The sequence below is a fragment of the Oncorhynchus masou genome, chromosome 32 (assembly GCF_036934945.1).
Source record: "Oncorhynchus masou masou isolate Uvic2021 chromosome 32, UVic_Omas_1.1, whole genome shotgun sequence".
NCBI lineage: Eukaryota > Metazoa > Chordata > Actinopteri > Salmoniformes > Salmonidae > Oncorhynchus > Oncorhynchus masou.
Window position 1 is genome coordinate 55,903,281 of NC_088243.1, and position 21,513 is coordinate 55,924,793.

General features: G+C 46.4%; 1 protein-coding gene and 1 long non-coding RNA gene across 3 annotated transcripts; one reads left to right on the plus strand and one right to left on the minus strand.

Moving 5' to 3' along the window:
- Window positions 1–43: 43 nt before the first annotated feature.
- Window positions 44–11,581, minus strand: LOC135526253 (wolframin-like). Of its 2 annotated transcripts, none has more exons than XM_064954449.1 (11): window positions 11,402–11,581; window positions 10,184–10,571; window positions 7,559–7,635; window positions 7,209–7,353; window positions 5,596–5,769; window positions 5,354–5,434; window positions 5,110–5,267; window positions 3,848–4,084; window positions 2,722–3,597; window positions 1,716–2,480; window positions 44–427 (listed from the first exon to the last, which is right to left on the minus strand). In XM_064954449.1, exons 2-11 carry the CDS (start codon window positions 10,566–10,568, stop codon window positions 380–382), a joined length of 2,946 nt encoding a protein of 981 aa, XP_064810521.1. In that variant the 5' UTR covers window positions 10,569–10,571; window positions 11,402–11,581; the 3' UTR covers window positions 44–379. The 2 variants fall into 2 exon arrangements, 1 of the variants encoding a protein (XP_064810521.1); XR_010453268.1 differs by having other exon boundaries at window positions 319–427; window positions 1,619–2,480.
- Window positions 11,582–11,715: 134 nt separating this feature from the next.
- Window positions 11,716–20,593, plus strand: LOC135526255 (uncharacterized). The gene is made up of 4 exons (XR_010453269.1): window positions 11,716–12,206; window positions 12,412–12,476; window positions 17,444–17,523; window positions 18,047–20,593. It is a non-coding gene; the product is annotated as an uncharacterized LOC135526255 (long non-coding RNA).
- The last annotated feature ends 920 nt before the right edge of the window (window positions 20,594–21,513 follow it).

Sequence of the window (21,513 nt, forward strand, 5' to 3'; positions counted from 1 at the left end):
AATACATCACTAAGGATTACATGATATCACTAAAACAAATCTCTGTGCTGTAGCCTGGGGATCCACCTAGTGTTAATACACTGTCATTACATACACTAATGAAGCAGAATCAGCACTGTGTGTGTGTGTGTGTGTGTGTGTGTGTGACCTCTTCTGCTGGACAAGCTGTCCATAGCCCTGGAGAGAGTAAAGATCCAGACTAAATGACAAGATCATGCTTATTAAGGTATACAGACTGTGTGTGCGCATGAAAGAGAGAGGGAGTGAGAGGCTGCAATAACCTTTCAGGAAGCAGAGATTTCCATGATTGGTTTATTAGTCACAGTAGCGTAGAGGGTTACAGTGGTGATGTCACAACCTACAAACAGTGACATCATCATTAGAGGCCTGCAGACTGGAACTGTGGGATCAGAACAGGTCCAAACCCCTGCACGGCAGGGAGAAGGAGGGGGGGGGGGGGGGGCGAGGGACAACAAGGCAGACAAGTTAAAGAGGAGCAAAGATCAAGTTGGATACAAGTGCACTTTGATACATGTGAACTGATGGTGTGGCGTCACAACAAGGAAGGTATGAAAAATGACACAAAATTATTAAAAAGCATAATATTTAAAGGAGACAACAGGAACAGTTTCAGTCCATTTGTTTCTCCGACGTGATGAAAATTACGTTCGAAGATAAAAAAAATAAATAAAAAACTATTCAATAACTGTAGAATACAAGTATCTAAATAGTTCAACTGAAATAAACTGAAATAAGGCCTCTAATTGTAAAAAGAACAAAAGTAATGAAAAAAAAAACCTGTTTGGGTTTCTTGTGGTCAATTTACAGTCTACAAATGATTTATAACTACGCTCCGACCCCCCCAACCATACACTCAAGGAATCGTCCCACAGCTGAATGTAAATGGAGACCCCTTATCTACAGTATGCGAGGGTGCAAACAGTAGACCTATATGGTTGAATAGCATGCAAAATGTTAATAAACTTGTTGATCGGTATTATCCCACACTTCTCTGAAATGTTGACGGACTAAAAGACACTGGTCTATGAATTAGGAGTTTGAGGCCGTGTGTGTATTTGTGTGTGTGTTTGCATGTGTGAGAGTGGTAAGTCTGTGTAAACTGTCTCCCTCCTTTGTAATTAAGTGGTTTAGTTTAGATGCTCCATTATATTATCCCTCGCACACTTTGGCTCAGCAGTTATGAAAACACTCACACACACTTATGCCTTGTTTAGCAACACACACAATACTGCTATGTGTCTATCCTGGCTTTACTACGGAAGGGTGTAAAGAACACACAGCCACAGCACTACAAGCAGTTCAATCCCAGTACTGGAGCTACAGTAAAGTGGAAAACATGCAGAATCATAGATTTGGGCTCTATTTAATATGCAATGCAGTCTCCCATACAGCGGGACATTGCCTTTAATTTCAATCACGCCGGAAAGCAGAACTTCCGTGATGCGGATTGAATAGAGCCCTTACTGTAGATAGACAAAACGCATGTCTTACTGACAAAACTATTGTGTGTACATTCAGTTCTCCTAGTGTACTTGCTCCCTCCCCATAGTGTACACTCAGCCACTCCTAACAGTGGTCGACATAAGGCATTACTTACAATCCTTAGTGAAATCACTTCTCCTAGTGTACACTTATTCACTTCTCTGCATTGATCCATTGCTCTTCCACCACGCTCATCCACCACTACCCCTCACCAGTGTTTCAGCGTCCTGCTCCAGCTGTGCAGTGAGGAAGGGGTTAAAGAAGAAGTCAAACCCAAACTGCAGAGCCCCCTGGGCCGAGCGCCTCCAGTCGTGTTCGATCTTATACTGCCTGCCGCTGGGCACGCGGGCGTCTGCACACGTCAGACAGTGAATGGCCTTCAGCTCAAACACAGGCCACTTAGAGCCCAGGCGTCCCTCCAGAACCGTACTGAACTCTACCAGGCTCCCAGCGCTTAGGTGCAGCAACATGGGGCCAAACTCATTACTGGCCCTCAGGACAATGTCCTTGGTGGCGTCTTCGTCCTCTATAATGGTCCCGTTCTTACTCTTCCTCTCCAGGGGCATGCCCAAGGTCACCTCGAACTTGTAGCGGTCGAAGCGCTTCACGTGGCACTCGTGCTTCGCCAGCTTTTTCAGTTTGCATAAGGGGTCTTCTGGAGGGGGCTGGGGTGCAGGTAGGGGCTGGGGAGGGGCAGTGGGAGTGGAGGGGTCGGTGGTGTTGTCACAGAGTGGATAGGCCTCACCGTACAGACATCTCATCCAGTCCCCTACAAACACAGGGAGTAGGCCAATGACGGACTGGACTCCGTTCTCGATGTTGGTGACGCGAACATATTTGAAGCGTCCTGTCCAGGTGACCCGGTGGCCCTCCAGGTGAGAACACAGGATCTGGGTTTGGGCCATATTGTATTCCTTCCAGGCTTTCGGCCCACACAGGTTACTGTACTCCGGCCACGTGAGGGTGGAGTTATACACCTGTTCAAGACACTTGGTTAAACTTAAATTTGGATGTTTATTATACAGTTCATGTATTGAACACTTATCATACATTTAGGGAATCCCTTATTTAGTTACGTTTGAATACTGTAAATAGTACTCTGCTGACTGCAATTTGAGCTTGTTCTGTCATTCGGTTATTTTCTATTAGGTTCCTACCTGTATTTTGTTTTAATTAGCGCTTTTGACATAATGTAGCATAACTAGTTATTGTGATTACCTTCATGCCCTCAGAGCGGTAGACATACATCCAGCAGAACAGCACCACAGCACTCAACCACACCAGGATGAGCTTGACTATGCTGCTCCGCGACAGAGACCTCGCCACCACCAGCGGGTTCAGGCTGAACCGTGTCCACAACCGCAACACCACCGGGACCGCGCACACGGTCAGAGTCACCAGCATCTTGGTGATCTCCAGAGCCATGAACCACTGGAGGACCTGGAAGAGCAACATGGCCGCCAAGCCCAAGGTGAGAACAGGCAGGGCAAACAGGAAGAGGAGGTAGCCCACACAGGTCCGAATCAGACCGATGGTGGAGGAGGAGTGGAGCAGGGCCAGGCACAACTCACACCAGACGAAGCAGACCATGTAGGGTACGAGGCAGAGGTAGGTGCCCCTGAAGCCCCTCAGCTGGGCCATGCGGAACAGCAGGTAGAACAGGTGCCCGTAGAGAAGACAGGGCACGCCCACATTCAGCGCCACCATCTCCCCTAGCGGCACCGTCACAAATGTTGTGCCTAACACCCGCAGGAACCAGGCGCTCTCCGGTAACAGTTGTGTCAGGGCACAGACCCCCGATAACACCTCTGTGAGCAGGGCGCGGCGGGCGAAGAGCTCAGCAGAGGCATGGAGGCTGAGGAAGGAGGTGACGGTGAAGAACAGAGCCACGGTGGCCAGCTCGGAGCAGGGGATCCAGGCCTTGTCAGCCACGGGGAAGGAGAAGACCACAAAGACCACCGACAGCAGGAAGTAGAGGTAGGGCTCCAGGTGGGTCCAGACAAAGTTAGTCTCAGCTTGCTCCAGGTCCAGGCCCGGCTCAAAGCGAGACAGCAGGTCTGTCAGTGCCTGGAAGTTCTCCCACGCCTTGGAGTTCTGGAAGAACACCAACAGCTCACATACTGAACAGACATTATTCTATAGCTAACTGTCATGGAATAACTTTAACATAGTAACTTTAGTTACATAGTACTAACCATTTCCATTCGGTTTTCCAACAAAATACCAAATGTTAGGTGGTAAGCACTCCCTAAATGAGTGTTCTTGTTAGTATATTACAGGATAATGTAATTACATAGGTTATCCTCTTTCAGTTCCTCTGTGAAGTGTGTGAAGTGAATCCTACCTGGAAGACGCGCAGTGTGCAGATGACCATGGAGAAGAAGGAAAGGTAGAAGACAAGGAGGGGGATGAGGAAGATGAAGAAGTCGATGGTGAGGTTGCTGATGATGAAGAAGAAGATGAGGGCATTGACGTGGTGAGTGGGGATGAGGGCGCTGAGCCACTGCATGCCCGCCCGGGATGCCCAGTCTATCAAGTGCTCCTTGATCTCCAACAGGGCGTGTAAGGGAAACTTCAACACCTAGGGAAGGAGAGGGGGAGCGAAAGGTTGCGAGAGAGATTATTCCAATGTACACTCAGTGGACAGTTTATTAGGTACACCACCCGGTTCGCTCCTACAGATAGTGAGTCACATGGCCGTGGCTTTCTATATAAAGGCAGACATTGAGGAACTCAGTTACTGTTTGATTGAACGTTAGAATGGGCAAAACAACTAACCAACTAAGTGACTGAGCGCGGTATGAGCATCGGTGCCAGGCGTGCCAGTTCCAGTATCTCAGAAACGGCCGGCCTCTTGGGCTTTTCACTCACAACCGTGTCTAAGGTTTACAAAGAATGGTGCAACAAACAAAAAACATCCAGTCAGCGGGGAAAACAGCTCGTTGATGAGAATGGCAAGAATCGCGCAAGCTAACAGGCGGTCCACAAACAGGCAGATAACGTGATCCTTATCACAGATGGGCTATTGCAACAGACGACCACATTGGGCTCCACTCCAATCAGCTAAAAACAAGAACAATCGGCTCAAGTGGGCACGCGATCACCAACACTGGAGTGGAGAAACATTGCGTGGTCCAATGAATCCTGATTCCTGTTGCGTCATTCTGATGGCAGAGTCAGGATTTGGCGTAAGCAGCGTGAGTCCATGGCCCCATCCTGCCTGGTGTCAACGGTACAGGCTGTTGGCGGTGGTGTAATGGTGTGGGGAATGTTTTCCTGGCACACGTTACGTCCCTTGATACCGACACCTTGTATAATCCATGCCCTGAAGAATTCAGGCTGTTCTGGAGGCAAAGGGGGGTGCGAACCGGTACTAGATGGGTGTACCTAATAAACTGGCCATTGTATATGTGTGTATGACTAAATGCAGTTGTAACATTGATGGTTTGCAAATATTTACTCAATGTTTGTCATGCCAATAAAGCAATTTGAATTTGAGAGAGCGAGAGAAAATCCATGAGCAAGATAACAAATATAAAATTGTGAATTATGTGTGAAGATGTCATGAACACACGCATTCCCAGAGAGAGAAAAAAAAGTTGAGACCTTCTGATGAAGGGGCAAGTCATCTGGGTTCTTCACAACTTCGTCATCATCGTCATCGTCACCTCCGGCCCCAGCCATAGTGGGACTAGGTGGGATGCCCTGAGCGTACTTCTTAGTGATATCTACAAAGTCATCCAGACCCACGTCGTAGCAACTGACTGCAGAGACACAGAGAAAGAGGGAGGTAGTCTTAACTCACCGTTACAATGCCTTTTCTATTTGATTCTATTTAACATAAACTGACCTTTGCTGGTGACGAGACTCTCCAGAACTCTCCTCTGTTTCTGCGTGGAGCTGGATATGGGGCTCTGGGAGGCAGCGTCACCTTGGGGTGGAGGAATTACAGAGGAACAAACAGTTTAGAAACTAGCTAAATAACAACTAGTCCTCTCAGGTCTCGGTGTTCACGAACACATAATACTACATTATTGTGTGACTGTTGTGTGGCCATATATGTAATGCATGAGAGAGAGTGTGTGTGCGTACCTGGTTCTGTGTTGACATGTTCCACGTTCTCCAGCAGCTCAGACACCGCCACCCTTCTCTTCTTCTCTGGGTTGAGCTTCCAATACATGACCAGGGCAGCCCTCCTCACTCCTCTTTCAAACCTCGTCTCCGTACACAGCTTCTTCACCTCCTCAAAGTTCTCCGACGTGATGCCTGATGACAAACCACAACCTTGACGCATCATACTGAACACCATGCACTGAGACAGCCAATCCGTTCAACTGGTTCCACAATCCCAACGACAGTTGACTCCTGATAAGTGCATATCATTTAACGCCATACTCCATTTAACTGCACGCTGTACTTTTTCAGTCCCAATTCAAAGAAGATTCTATTGAATTGCTCTGGATCTCTCCATATATACATACAGTTGAAGTCAGATGTTTACATACACCTTAGCAAGATACATTTAAACTCAGTTTTTCACAATTCCTGACATTTAATCCCAGTAAAAACTCCGTTTTAGGTCAGTTAGGATCACCACTTTATTTTAAGAATGTGAAATGTCAGAGAATGATATATCAGCTTGTATTTCTTTCATCACATTCCCAGTGGGTCAGAAGTTTACATGCACTCAATTAGTATTTGCTAGCATTGCCTTTAAAATTGTTCAACTTGGGTCAAACGTTTATGGTAGCCTTCCACAAGCTTCCCACAATAAGTTGGGTGAATTTTGGCCCATTCCTCCTGACAGAGCTGGTGTAACTGAGTCAGTTTTGTAGGCCTCCTTGCTCGTACACACTTTTTCAGTTCTGCCCACAAATTGTCTATGGGATTGAGGTCAGAGCTTTGTAATGGCAAATCCAATACTTTGAATTTGTTGTCCTGAAGCCATTTCCCACAACTTTGGAAGTATGCTTGGGGTCATTGTCCATTTGGAATACCCATTTGCAACCAAGCTTTAACTTCCTGACTGTCGTGAGATGTTGCTTCAATATATCCACATCATTTTCCTCCTCATGATGCCATCTTTTTTGTGAAGTGCACCAGTCACTCCTGCAGCAAAGCACCCCCACAACATGACGCTGCCACCCCCGTGCTTCACAGTTGGGATGGTGCTCTTCGGCTTGCAAGCCTCCCCCTTTTTCCTCCAAACATAACGATGGTCATTATGGCCAAACAGTTCTATTTTTGTTTCATCAGATCAGAGGACATTTCTCCAAAAAGCACGATCTTTGTCCCCATGTGCAGTTGCAAACCAGTCTTGACTTTTTTATGGTGGTTTTGGAGCAGTGGCTTCTTCCTTGCTGAGTGGCCTTTCAGGTTATGTCGATATAGGACTCGTTTTACTGTTTTTTCCAAACTGTTTAAAGTCACAGTCAACTTAGTGTATGTAAAATTCTGACCCACTGGAATTGTGAAACAGTGAATTATAAATGAAATAATCTGTCTGTAAAAAGTTTTTGGAAAAATGACTTGTGTCATGCACAAAGTAGACGTCCTAAATGACTTGCCAAAACGATAGTTTGTTAACAAGAAATGTGTGGAGTGGTTGAAAAACTAGTTTTAATGACCCCAACCTAAGTGCATGTAAACTTCCGACTTCAACTGTATATACTTCCTGTTTAGTGGATAAGGCCATGCCCCCGCACCTTTCCTGGTTGATAGGCAGTGCTGTAGCATCTTGACGGCGTCCTTACGACCCTGTTTGGTGGCCTCTACCAGCCAGCTCACCGCTGTACAGTTGTTCAGCTCCTCATCTCTCTCCTCGGCCAGGGCCAAGTAGTAACGGCCCACCTACACACAGATACAGCATATCATGTCAAATATGTGCTCATTCTTGTCAGACGCATGAAGACCCATTGTAGCTCATTTATAGGACTCAGAGATCTTATTCAATTCTGAGTTCTAATATTTGATTCTATGGTAGGACTTTAAATTTTGCTATAGTGGTCAAACCAGGGTGGACCATGGAAGATGGCTAAGAGGGGTTAGTACTCACCCTAGACTGGGCTTTGGCGTCTCCAGACTTGGCGCTCTCCTCCAGCTCCTCCACACTCAGCTCCTCCTCTGGCTCCTCTACGTAGAGACAACAGTCATCTGATTGATGTATTCATTTCTTAGGAAGGTTACTGCCAAAGGGGATATTACATGGTGACTGGCAGCATTGATACACACAGAAAAATGTGCCGCATAGCATTTGGTAACAAGCATACACCTAATGAACTGTAGTGTTATTCATTATGAACAGGATGTTCCATCCTGTAGACAGGTGGTAACCTCTCACAACAACTGTCCATGTTCACCCCCCCCCTCCCCCAAAAAGAGGGACCACTTCAGCACACAGACCAACAGTCATTCTGTCTGACCCCCACCCACCGGTCCCTCTACCCATGAGGACCACTATCTGTAAATAAAGCTATAAGTGGTATACTGTATCTGAACATCTGTAATACCTATGTAATAACCCTCTCTCATTTGTAATTGGTCGAGCCCTTAGTATTACTGCGTAAGTGAGGTAGTGCGCTTCATGTCGTGGCTGGCAGAGGTGGTAAATCTGTGTCACTAAAGGAGCAGAGGGAACCGTCCGTATGTGCTATGCTGATGCTTTACGTATCCCATTTCTTTCCTCGCATGCCAGTGATTCCTGCCAGCATGGTGGACATAGCCCAGTACTGTGCCTCAGTCCTAAAAAAACAACAGTTTATTTAGCTCAGTCAACAGCGACTCCTTACCCCCATGAATCTACACACTCACGCTCCAACAAACACATTGCATGCACACACATTTATACTGAATCTACATACAATATTAATTTATGCTGTTGCTATTCTGTTTATCATATATCTTGATGCCTAGTCACCTTATCCCTGTACATATCTTCCTCTATCACTCCAGTATCCCTGCACATTGTAAATACGGTATACCTAACTGAGGAACTCAAATTAACCTTGTGCAATACCCTAGATGCAGTCGCACCCCTAAAAACAAAAAAACATTTGTCCCTCTAGTGGTGTGGGGGCTGTGCTTTGGCAAAGTAGGCAGGGTTATATCCTGCCCATTGGGCCCTGTCCGGGGGTATCGTCGGACAGGGCCATAGTGTCTCCCGACCTCTCCCTTCTCAGCCTCCAGTATTTATGCTGCAGTAGTTTATATGTCGGGGGTTAGGGTAAGACTGTTATATCTGGAGTATTTCTCCTGTCTTATCCGGTGTCCTGCGTGAATATGTCCTGCGTAAGAATGTTCTCTCCAATTCTCTCTCTCTCGGGAAGAGGACCTGAGCCCTAGGACCATGTCTTAGGACTACCTGGCCTGATGACTCCTTGCTTTCCGTAGTCCACCTGGCCGTGCTGCTACTCCAGTTTCAACTGTTCTGCCTGCGGCTATGGAACCCTGACCTGTTCATCGGACGTGCTACCTTTCCCAGACCCGCGGTTTTCAACCTTCTACAGACAGCAGGAGCGGTAGAGATACTCTGAATGATCGGCTATGAAAAGCCTACTGACATTTACTCCTGAGGTGCTGACCTGTTGCACCCTCAACAACCACTGTGATTATTATTATTTGACCCTGCTGGTCATCTATGAACATTTGAACATCTTGGCCATGTTCTGTTATAATCTCCACCTGGCACTTCCAGAAGAGGACTGGCCACTCCTCATAGCCTGGTTCCTCTCTAGGTTTTTTCCTAGGTTCTGGCCTTTCTAGGGATTCTTTCTTAGCCACCGTGCTTCTACACCTGCATTGCTTGCTGTTTGGAGATTCATGCTGGGTTTCTGTACAGCACTTTGTGACATCAGCTGATATAAGAAGGGCTTTATAAATACATCTGATTATTGGAACGGACCCTGTAAATCGCTTCTTACTTTCTCGTATTCTTCTTACCTTTTATTTCTTGTGTGTTTTTGTTCTACCTCATGTTACTTGTAATGTTACATTGATATTGGTAACTGCACTGTTGGGTTTAGCGCTTGCAAGAAAGTAATTTCACTGTACTTATGTCATCTGCGCGTGACATAAAAATGTGAAACGTGGTCTACTCTGCTTGGTAAATTCTGTACCTTATGTGTTGTATCAGAGATACAGTACACCTGAATCAGCCATACCAAGCATTGAGAAAGGAATTAGCTTTCCATTCAGGCTTTTCCCAATAGTACTAGAATAGCTTGGAGAGAAGTAGATGGATAGGAGGATAGGGGTAGGAGAGATGTTTTTCTGCCTTACACAGCAATCCCGGACTGACTACTTTACATGATCTGGTCAACGTCTGCTATTGTCATGGAGATTGTGGCACGTTCCACAGAGGGAGAGGCTCTGATTGGTGGGTAAGGGTGGGGCGGAGAGGAGAGGATGAGGCAGGAAGTGAAATACAGAGTCACCATTAGAGCCGTGTGCCCTACCCCAAAAGACCTTAACATAATAGGCAAACAGACAAATCAAAGGGGTTAGATTAGGGATGTGGTATGTTTTTTTAATTGTTGTGTGAACTTTTGTGCGCGAAGGGGGATGTCCTTGATTTCACTTAGTATTAGGGTTGGAGTGATTGTGTTGGGTTGTGTTACAAAGCCCTTAGCAGGGGTCCAGAGCTCTGTGGTCAACGTGTGTGTGTGTCTTTGACTGTACTCACCTGGCTCAGCTATTGAAGCCTGTCGTACAGGGGTAGTAGGGTGCATGCTGGGGGTAACTCCAGCAGCACCAGCCCCCCTCCTCTCATCCGGAGCCCTGCTGGCTGCATTGAGCTGGGATCGTCCCGCCTGGGAGACAGGTCTGACTGGCTGCCGCAGGGGGGAGGCAGGAGGGATGGAGAGGGAGGATGCAGGGGGAGAGAGAGGGGGGCCAGGACAAAAAGGTCTGGAAGGTGAGACTGGAGAGGTCAGGGGCGATTTAGGCAGGGGCACAGTGGGTCTAGTGCCCGGGGTAGATTTAGGGGTAGGTGGGGAAAGAGAGGAGGGTAGCGGGGAGGAAGGGGCAGGTTTCGGGGTGGTTGGGGTGTTGGCGGGTGATGGTTCCATTGCCTGAAAAACAGAGGAAGATAAAACAATTTGCCGCTGTCTGGCTAAATTAGTTTTAACCTTTATAGACAGAGCTTTTCAGAATCATAAAAAAAAAAATCATGCCAGGACTCAATCATGGAAGCAATAGCCCGTGCATGAGGGTCGCACCCGCTGCGTGGAAGCACTTGTCTGTTCACACAGCTACAGCAGAGTACGGCCAGGGGTCAGAGAGAGTGAGGAGGACGCAACAGCTGCATGGCACAATCCTCTTCTGCTCCGATCACTCAACTGTCACTGCCAAAGGGAGCCCATAGCTTCCCCTCTGGACAGTGTTAAAAAGTGTCTCTCGACCAAACAACATGCCGCCGCTGTGTCACTTTCAGTGCTTTTCTTGACCCCCCCCCCCCAAAAAAAAAAAATATGGTCCAAGTTCTTTTATCCCGAACTAACAAATGAAGAGCCTAAACCAATTCGACTTTTGGCACGAAAATAAGAAGCTACTACCACTAATATGAACAGGGTGACAGGTTGGCATGCAAGAGATGGAGGCACCATCACGTGTTCTGCTGCAATGCAGGGGATTTCCCCAAGCCAATGACTTTGATTTGACCGGTGGAAAGTATAATAAGCAAATGGACTCAGTCAGGTGACTCATTGTTTTAGACTACATTTAAAATTTAAAAAAAGTTGGTGACCAGTTTAAAATATAATACGAAACACGCGCCTGTCGCTTTAAAAATGACTAGCTATTCTTTAATCAATGCTAAATTGTGATATGACAGTCAACTGGCAGTTCTTCCTACGGACAATACAGCATGTCCAAAACAAACATGTCAGCGTTATTCTCTCACCTTCGCAGTCAAAGACTCGATCTGTGTTTCATCTAATCGACAAGAAGCTACTAGAAATGTCCCCGATGAAGTTGTTCAGGGTCTCCTCTCATTCATCCCTTTCACTTTTTACAGTTCGGTGCCACAAGCGCATCTGTGATCAAACTCCACTTATAGCCAGGAGAGAACTCTTCCAGCTGTCATAATAAACGCCCACTTTATGTGTTATGATTGGACCTTTTTTTGTGACGCCTTCAACTTCTCTTAATATGATTGGCTACTGATACAGGAAGTAGACATTTCCCTGGCTTTCTCTTTCAGACATCACCAGTATACCGTCGAAATGTTGTCGCGCAGAGAATAGGTTGATAGGATGACGTCTTTATATATTTTCATGACATGATTTATGTGCCATAGCCTACATGCATCATACGTTCATGCACGCATAAAATGTAAATGCGTTAGTCACACCATGCCATAAGAATTACGCTGTAAAAACAAGTCCAGAGATTCTCCCTGTGTAAACATTCCACTGAAGTTTACATAGCTTCATGCTCGATTGCTCTTCCTGGCTACTTCATCATGTGGCTGTCTCCTTGTTCGCAGGGAATTGCCAATGTCCGAGCCTTGTGAGCCCGGCGACAATCACCGAGGTCTCTCGTATCGTCTACCACGGGTTCGCTTTCGTCCCGGTGCCCATCTCGGCCGCCGCGACATTGCACCTGGCGTTGGGCTCGCAGGTGATTCCGGGAACACCTCCACGTGTCGCCTTCATCAATGGGGCACCTGTCACCTTGTCCTTCCAGAATATGGACAGTCAGTAGAGGTGGGTCGGGGAGTGAGTGCCAACTTAAAAAAAATAAAAATCAGTTACTGCAATACACGTTTTAAAACAGTGTAAGGCATTCGAGTGTTGTTATTTCATTTTGCAGATTATTTATTCATGTGTTAACAGTCAGCATACGGAGCTTAGTTGTGTCAGTTCTCAGAACCGTTTAATGCACCGCATGTTATTTTATTTTGCTTCTCAGAATTGTATGCGTGTCCTACCTGGGTCAGTTCACCTCAGAGGCAGGGATTGAACTGCAGTCATATGGTAAGAGCAACCTGTGTCACATCATATTGATGACAATGATGATGAGAATAATCTTTTGTGTATTTTGTATTTTATTAGGATCCCCATTAACTGTTGCAAAAGCAAATCAAATCAAATTGTATTTGTCACATACACATGGTTAGCAGATGTTAATGCGAGTGTAGCGAAATGCTTGTGCTTCTAGTTCCGACAATGCAGTAATAACCAACAAGTAATCTAACTAACAATTCCTAAACTACTGTCTTATACACAGTGTAAGGGGATAAAGAATATGTACATAAGGATATATGAATGAGTGATGGTACAGAGCAGCATAGGCAAGATACCGTAGATGGTATCGAGTACAGTATATACATATGAGATGAGTATGTAAACAAAGTGGCATAGTTAAAGTGGCTAGTGATACATGTATTACATAAGGATGCAGTCGATGATATAGAGTACAGTATATACGTATGCATATGAGATGAATAATGTAGGGTAAGTAACATTATATAAGGTAGCATTGTTTAAAGTGGCTAGTGATATATTTACATAATTTCCCATCAATTCCCATTATTAAAAAGTGGCTGGAGTTGAGTCAGTGTCAGTGTTGTTGGCAGCAGCCACTCAATGTTAGTGGTGGCTGTTTAACAGTCTGATGGCCTTGAGATAGAAGCTGTTTTTCAGTCTCTCGGTCCCAGCTTTGATGCACCTGTACTGACCTCGCCTTCTGGATGATAGCGGGGTGAACAGGCAGTGGCTCGGGTGGTTGATGTCCTTGATGATCTTTATGGCCTTCCTGTAACATCGGGTGGTGTAGGTGTCCTGGAGGGCAGGTAGTTTGCCCCCGGTGATGCGTTGTGCAGACCTCACTACCCTCTGGAGAGCCTTACGGTTGAGGGTGGAGCAGTTGCCGTACCAGGCGGTGATACAGCCCGCCAGGATGCTCTCGATTGTGCACCTGTAGAAGTTTGTGAGTGCTTTTGGTGACAAGCCGAATTTCTTCAGCCTCCTGAGGTTGAAGAGGCGCTGCTGCGCCTTCTTCACGATGCTGTCTGTGTGAGTGGACCAATTCAGTTTGTCTGTGATGTGTATGCCGAGGAACTTAAAACTTGCTACTCTCTCCACTACTGTTCCATCGATGTGGATAGGGGGTGTTCCCTCTGCTGTTTCCTGAAGTCCACAATCATCTCCTTAGTTTTGTTGACGTTGAGTGTGAGGTTATTTTCCTGACACCACACTCCGAGGGCCCTCACCTCCTCCCTGTAGGCCGTCTCGTCGTTGTTGGTAATCAAGCCTACCACTGTTGTGTCGTCCGCAAACTTGATGATTGAGTTGGAGGCGTGCGTGGCCACGCAGTCGTGGGTGAACAGGGAGTACAGGAGAGGGCTCAGAACGCACCCTTGTGGGGCCCCAGTATTGAGGATCAGCGGGGAGGAGATGTTGTTACCTACCCTCACCACCTGGGGGCGGCCCGTCAGGAAGTCCAGTACCCAGTTGCACAGGGCGGGGTCGAGACCCAGGGTCTCGAGCTTGATGACGAGCTTGGAGGGTACTATGGTGTTGAATGCCGAGCTGTAGTCGATGAACAGCATTCTCACATAGGTATTCCTCTTGTCCAGATGGGTTAGGGCAGTGTGCAGTGTGGTTGAGATTGCATCGTCTTTGGACCTATTTGGGCGGTAAGCAAATTGGAGTGGGTCTAGGGTGTCACGTAGGGTGGAGGTGATATGGTCCTTGACTAGTCTCTCAAAGCACTTCATGATGACGGAAGTGAGTGCTACGGGGCGGTAGTCGTTTAGCTCAGTTACCTTAGTTTTCTTGGGAACAGGAACAATGGTGGCCCTCTTGAAGCATGTGGGAACAGCAGACTGGTATAGGGATTGATTGAATATGTCCGTAAACACACCAGCCAGCTGGTCTGCGCATGCTCTGAGGGCGCGGCTGGGGATGCCGTCTGGGCCTGCAGCCTTGCGAGGGTTAACACGTTTAAATGTTTTACTCACCTCGGCTGCAGTGAAGGAGAGTGCATGTTTCCGTTGCAGGCCGTGTCCGTGGCACTGTATTGTCCTCAAAGCGGGCAAAAAAGTTATTTAGTCTGCCTGGGAGCAAGACATCCTGGTCCGTGACTGGGCTGGATTTCTTCCTGTAGTCCGTGATTGACTGTAGACCCTGCCACATGCCTCTTGTGTCTGAGCCGTTGAATTGAGATTCTACTTTGTCTCTATACTGACGCTTAGCTTCTTTGATAGCGTTACGGAGGGAATAGCTGCACTGTTTGTATTCAGTCATGTTACCAGACATCTTGCCCTGATTGAAAGCAATGGTTCGCGCTTTCAGTTTCACGCGAATGCTGCCATCAATCCACGGTTTCTGGTTAGGGAATGTTGTAATCGTTGCTATGGGAACGACATCTTCAACGCACATTCTAATGAACTCGCACACCGAATCAGCGTATTCGTCAATGTTGTTATCTGACGCAATACGAAACATGTCCCAGTCCACGTGATGGAAGCAGTCTTGGAGTGTGGAGTCAGCTTGGTCGGACCAGCGTTGGACAGACCTCAGCGTGGGAGCTTCTTTTTTAAATTTTTGTCTGTAGGCAGGTATCAGCAAAATGGAGTCGTGGTCAGCTTTTCCGAAAGGGGGGCGGGGCAGGGCCTTATATGCGTCGCGGAAGTTAGAGTAACAAGGTTTTTCCACCCCTGGTTGCGCAATCGATATGCTGATAAAATTTAGGGAGTCTTGTTTTCAGATTAGCCTTGTTAAAATCTCCAGCAACAATGAATGCAGCCTCCGGATAAATGGTTTCCAGTTTGCAAAGAGTTAAATAAAGTTCGTTCAGAGCCATCGATGTGTCTGCTTGGGGGGGGGATATATACGGCTGTGATTATAATCTAAGAGAATTCTCTTGGTAGATAATGCGGTCTACATTTGATTGTGAGGAATTCTAAATCAGGTGAACGGAAGGATTTGAGTTCCTGTATGTTTCTTTCATCGCACCATGCCTCGTTACACCCCCACCCCTCTTCTTACCAGAAAGGTGTTTGTTTCTGTCGGCGCGATGCGTGGAGAAACCCGTTGGCTGCACCGCTTCGGATAGCGTCTCTCCAGTGAGCCATGTTTCCGTGAAGCACAGAACGTTACAGTCTCTGATGTCCCTCTGGAATGCTACCCTTGCTCGGATTTCATCAACCTTGTTGTCAAGAGACTGGACATTGGCAAGAAGAATGCTAGGAAGTGGGGCACGATGTGCCCGTCTCCGTAGTCTGACCAGAAGACCGCCTCGTTTCCCTCTTTTTCGGAGTCGTTTTTGGGTCGCTGCATGCGATCCATTCCGTTGTCCTGTTTGTAAGGCAGAACACAGGATCCGCGTCGCGAAAAACATATTCTTGGTCGTACTGATGGTGAGTTGACGCTGATCTTATATACAGTAGTTCTTCTCGACTGTATGTAATGAAACCTAAGATGACCTGGGGTACTAATGTAAGAAATAACACGTAAACAAACAAAAAACTGCATAGTTTCCTAGGAACGCGAAGCGAGGCGGCCATCTCTGTCGGCGCCGGAAGTGTATTCACTTCAGCAGCTACACTTCCTGGGGTCCACACAAAACATGAAACATGAAACATGACATAATACAGAACATCAATAGACAACAGCTCAAGTACAGAACAACATAAACTGTGAATCTGCATATTCACAACAGCACATCCACAACCCCTTCTGCTGGAGAATGGCATATCATCCCTACATGCCAGTGTGGAGCTCCCCTGTCTCCCCTCCCTCCCCAGGGCCTGAGGGTGCCCCTGCCCCTGTCTGCTACTGGAGGAGGACCAGGAACCACTGGAGTCTCATACACAGATTGAGCCAAAGGTGGAGAGAAAGCAATAACACTCTTCTCCATTCACACAGGCAAATCATACTCACAAAAGCTGTTGCAATTCAAATCAAGTCAAATTTTATTTGTCACATACACATGTTTAGCAGATGTTATTGCGGATGTAGCGAAATGCTTGTGTTTCTATCTCCAACAGTGCAGTAATATCTAACACTTCACAACAATACAAACAACAATTCAAGTCTATGTATATGGGGCAGCAGCCTCAAAGGTGCAGGGATACATAACCGGGTGGAAGCCGCCTAGTGATGGCTATTTAACAGTCTGATGGCCTTGAGATAGAAGCTGTTTTTCAGTCTCTCGGGCCCAGCTTTGATGCACCTATACTGACCTAGATAGTGGGGTGAACAGGCAGTGGCTTGGGTGGTTGTTGTCCTTGATCTTCCTGTGATATCGGGTGCTGTAGGTTTCCTGGAGGGCAGGTAGTTTGCCCCCAATGATGCGTTGGATAGACCGCACCACCCTCTGGAGAGCCCTACGGTTTCTGGCGGTGCAGTTGCCGTACCAGGCAGTGATACAGCTCGACAGAATGCTCTCAGTTGTGCATCTGTAAAAGTGTGTGAGGGTTTTAGGTGCCAAGTCAAATTTCCTCAGGATCCTGAGGTTGAAGAGGTGCTGTTGCGCCTTCTTCATCATACTGTCTGTGTGGGTGGACCATTTCAGATCGTCAGTGATGTGTACGGCGAGGAACTTGAAGATTTCCAACTGCTCCACCGCGGTCCCATAGGGGCGTGCTCCCTCCACGATGTGATCCTTTGTTTTGTCTACATTGAGTGAGAGGTTCTTTTCCTGGCACCACATTCCCAGGGCTCTCATTTCCTGTCTGTAGGCTGTCTCGTCATTGTTGGTAATCAGGCCTACTACTGTTGTGTCGTGATTGTTTTGGAGGCGTGCGTGGCAACGCAGTCATGGGTGAACAGGGAGTACAGGAGGGGGCTGAGCACGCACCCTTGTGGGGCCCCTGTGTTGAGGATCAGTGAAGTGGAGGTGTTGTTTCCTACCTTCACCACCTGGGGGCGGCCTGTCAGGAAGTTCAGGACTACTGCAACAACGTTTTTTTTATGGATGTTGTTTTTTGCCATAGAAACGTAAAGGTGGATGGCCAAAGGGAAAGAAGAGGCAACCTCCGAGAGAGTTAACTGCCCCCAGAGTTCCAACAGCAGGGTGAGAGATGCACACACACACATCCACACATAAACACACTTGTTCATTGGGAGAGGAGATGTTACTGTCATTGCAAAGAGCCCTATTAAGTGTGTGTGTGTGTGTGTGTGTGTGTGTGTGTGTGTGTGTGTGTGTGTGTGTGTGCGCGCAATGCCCGTGTAGTGTGTTACATAGTGTCTAGACTCTAGGGTGAAGTAGGTATGTAATTAGATGTGCTCTAAGATGATTGCTGTTGTTGTTGTCAGGAGGACTCTTGGGAGGCCCTCACAGGTCTGTATGTGTGTACGTGTCTGCGTGTGTGTACGTATGTTCCTGTGTGTGTGCACATGTGCATGCGAAGGGGTGGTACATATGCAATATCGTTCTCTGCAAGTTTTTTTTTGTAAGCTTTTGCAATAGCAGTGTTTCACCAGTAAGTGGCTGTATAGGGCTCAAGTCAGTTGTGTTCTCTTTCAAGAGTGCTGTTGAGTATGCTTAATGTGTTCTATGTTTTTTTGAAAGCGTTGTGTGTGTTTCTGCTCAGAGGAGTTTGAGAAGGACAGAGGCAGCCAGCAGCAGGCTCCAGGGATGGAGAGAAGCCCTGTGGGTGAGGAAGAGGAGGCAGAGTTGGCTCGTACGTTGGGTCTGTCCTCGCTGGACATCAGTGTGCTGCAGGAGCTGCTGCTCAGACACATACTGACCAGCACTGACCACTATTTGCCATGACCACATTTATGACTTGGACAAAGCCAATTTCTAAAATGGCTGAAGCTGCGGATCTATAGCTAACCTCCCCGTCCCGTCTGCCTGGATCCGTTTTCCCCAGAGCTGAAGAGCCGAATCACGTTCTGCGCATGTTTCCTTACCTAAATTTAGATCTTCTTGAGTCATACAGTGTTGTTTTGAATTATGGACAGTGAGCGAATTTAGAGCAGTTGGTGGAAACAATCTGTCGCATACTCTACCTGTGTTTAGTTTCTATCACAGCACATATTTTGCCTACTGGCGCGGGCTATTGAGTTTTGGCCAAAAATGTGACCATTTGCACAAACATCCTAAAGTTCTTAAGAAATTTGATTGTTTTCTGTCTTACAGTAACCTTATACTATGCTATTATGGTTGGTTATGTTACATGGAATCAATAAGTGATCTTGCAGACATTGATTCAACTTTGATAGAGTGTTGTTAGAGGAAGGCCCTAAAAAATTGTCAAAGACTCCAGCCACCCGAGTCATAGACTGTTCTCTCTGCTACAGCACAGCAAGCGGTACCGGAGCATCAAGTCTAGGTCCAAGAGGCTTCTAAACAGCTTTTACCACCAAGCCATAAGACTCCTGAACATCTAATCAAATGGCTACCCAGACTATTTGCATTGCCCCCCCCTCCCTGTTCTACACCACTGCTACTCTCTGTTGTTATCATCTATGCATAGTCACTTTAATAACTCTACCTACATGTACATATTACCTCAATTAACCGGTGCCCCTGCACATTGACTCTGTACCGGTACCCATCTGTATATAGTCTTGCTATTGTTATTTTACTGCTGCTCTTTAATTACTTGTTACTTTTATTTCTTATTTTTTATTATTATATATATATTTTTTAACTGCATTGTTGGTTAGGAGCTTGTAAGTAAGCATTTCACTGTAAGGTCTACCTATACCTGTTGTATTCGGCTGATGTGACGAATACAATTTGATTTGAAGCATCAGGAACTTTAGTGTTGGAAAGAGGGGTCCAGGAAAGCTGGATCTGCAGCCACTCCGTTATAACAACCACACTGAAACACTGTCTTTATTTCTACACCTCTCTCTCTTGGGAGTGTTTCTGGCCCAGGAGAGGCGGAGCCAAGATCAGCTGAGGGAGGAGCTAAACAACCTGCAGCTGGGGTTATGCTCAGGTCAAGGACCAGCTTTCCCATGACTCCTCACCACTCAAACAACAGTGAATTAAAGTGTTACTGTCTCCCATTGTAGAATCCTTATGCTCAGCAGGCAGTGTTCATATTCATTTTGTTTTAGGTTGGCCTCTCTCTTTTTTTCTCTCACTTTCCTCCTCTCTCTTCCTCGCCATCTGTAGGAGCAGAAGGGGTGTTTTGAGTTTGAGCTCCAGGTTCTCAGGGCCTCCAGGGAGAGCCTGGGCTCTCAGCTCCCCACCATGGAACTATTACTTTTTTACACATTCATATTTTCAATGATGGCCTAGGAACAGTGGGTTAACTGCCTTGTTCAGGGGCAGAACCACAGATTTGTACCTTGTCAGCTCAGGGATTCGATCTTGCAACCTTTCGGTTACTAGTCCAACGCTCTAACCACTAGGCTACACTGCCACACCAAATGTGGGTGAATGAGAGAGATGGAAAAAGAGAGTCAGAAAGAAGGAATGATAGGGAAGATAGGGGGATTCATTTCTTAACAGTTCTAATGAGGTAGTTATAAATTAAACTTTATTACTAGATTAGTGCAATCTAGTTGGAGGGGATGAGGGTATTTCCTGCTGTTGCACTTTCCATTCAAACTGTTAAACACACCCACATACACATTTTTCCATGTATTGGGTAATAATCTCAAGCCCGAGGTTTAGAATAATGTGCTTCTTATGAGGCCAATCCCTTTCATTGTGCTTATCTCCATCAGGGTGTTAGGTCTACACCCAGCAAGGCGAGGGAGGGTTCCATTTGCGGGACAGCAGTGCTGGAGTTGGCATCAAGTTCATGGCTCATGGTAGAGATCACAGTCGTGTTTAAGGCCAGACAAAAGAGCTCATAGAAGGGTAAGAGAGTCTCATCCTTTCCTTATCCCTGTCGGGTGGTGACTGATTCAAGATGATAGGACAGGATCAAGCCTCATGTTAGGCAATCACCGTATTGATGTCATCTATTATACAGTTCATTAAGTTCAGTGGTCAGGGAGGACTGGAGGAGAAGAAAAAGATCAGACTATGATAACAAAAATATTACCTTTTTGTTTATATATACAGTACCAGTCAAAAGTTTGGGGACATTTACTCATACAAGGGTTTTTCTTTATTTTGACTATTTTCTACATTGTAGAATAATAGTGAATAGATCAAAACTATGAAATAACACATGAAATAATGTAGTAACCAAAAAGGTGTTAAACAAATCAAAATATGTTTTACATTTGAAATTCTTCAAAGTAGCCTTGATGATAGTTTTGCACACTCTTGGCATTCTCTCAACAAGCTTCATGAGGAATACTTTTCCAATATTCTTGAAGGAGTTCCCACATATGCTGAGTACTTGTTGGCTGCTTTTCCTTCACACATACCATCTCAATTGGGTTGAGGTCAGGTGATTGTGGAGGCCAGGTCATCAGATACAGCACCACCACTCTGCTTATTGATCAAACTACCCAGCCTGAAGGTGTGTTTTACCTTTATTTAACTAGGCAAGTCAGTTCAGAACAAATTCTTACTTTATAATGACTACCTACCCCGGCCAAACCCTCTGCTAACCCGGACAACACTGGGCCAATTGTGCACCGCCCTATGGGACAATGATGCAGCCCGGAATAAAACCAGGGTCTGTAGGGTCTAGCACTGAGATGCAGTGCCTTAGACCACGTCGCCACTCGGGAGGTCATTGTCCTGTTCGGGGGAGAAATGATAGTCCCACTAAGCGCAAACCAGACGGGATGTGGCATATCCCTGAAGAATGCTGTGGTAGCCATGCTGGTACCTTGAATTCCAAATAAATCACTGACAGTATCAGCAGCAAAGCACCATCACACCTCCTCCATGCTTCACGGTGGGAACCACACATGCAGAGTTCATCCATTCACCTACTCTGCTTCTCATAGAAACACAGCGGTTGGAACCACAAATCTCAAATTTAGACATTTCCAACAGTCTAATGTCTATTTCCAATGTTTCTTGGCCCAAGCAAGTCTCTTCTTCTTATTGGTGTCCTTTAGTAGTGGGTTCTTTGCAGCAATTTGACCATGAAGGCCTGATTCACACAGTCTCCTCTGAACAGTTGATGTTGAG

Coding starts and splice junctions, on each gene's coding strand:
- LOC135526253 (XM_064954449.1), bottom strand. CDS start 10,568: ATGGAACCATCACCCGCCAACACCCCAACCACCCCGAAACCTGCCCCT. Junction 2,481..2,721: donor ACCGCTCTGAGGGCATGAAG/GTAATCACAATA, acceptor TGTCTTGAACAG/GTGTATAACTCCACCCTCAC. Junction 428..1,715: donor AGCAGGACGCTGAAACACTG/GTGAGGGGTAGT, acceptor CCTGCCGTGCAG/GGGTTTGGACCTGTTCTGAT.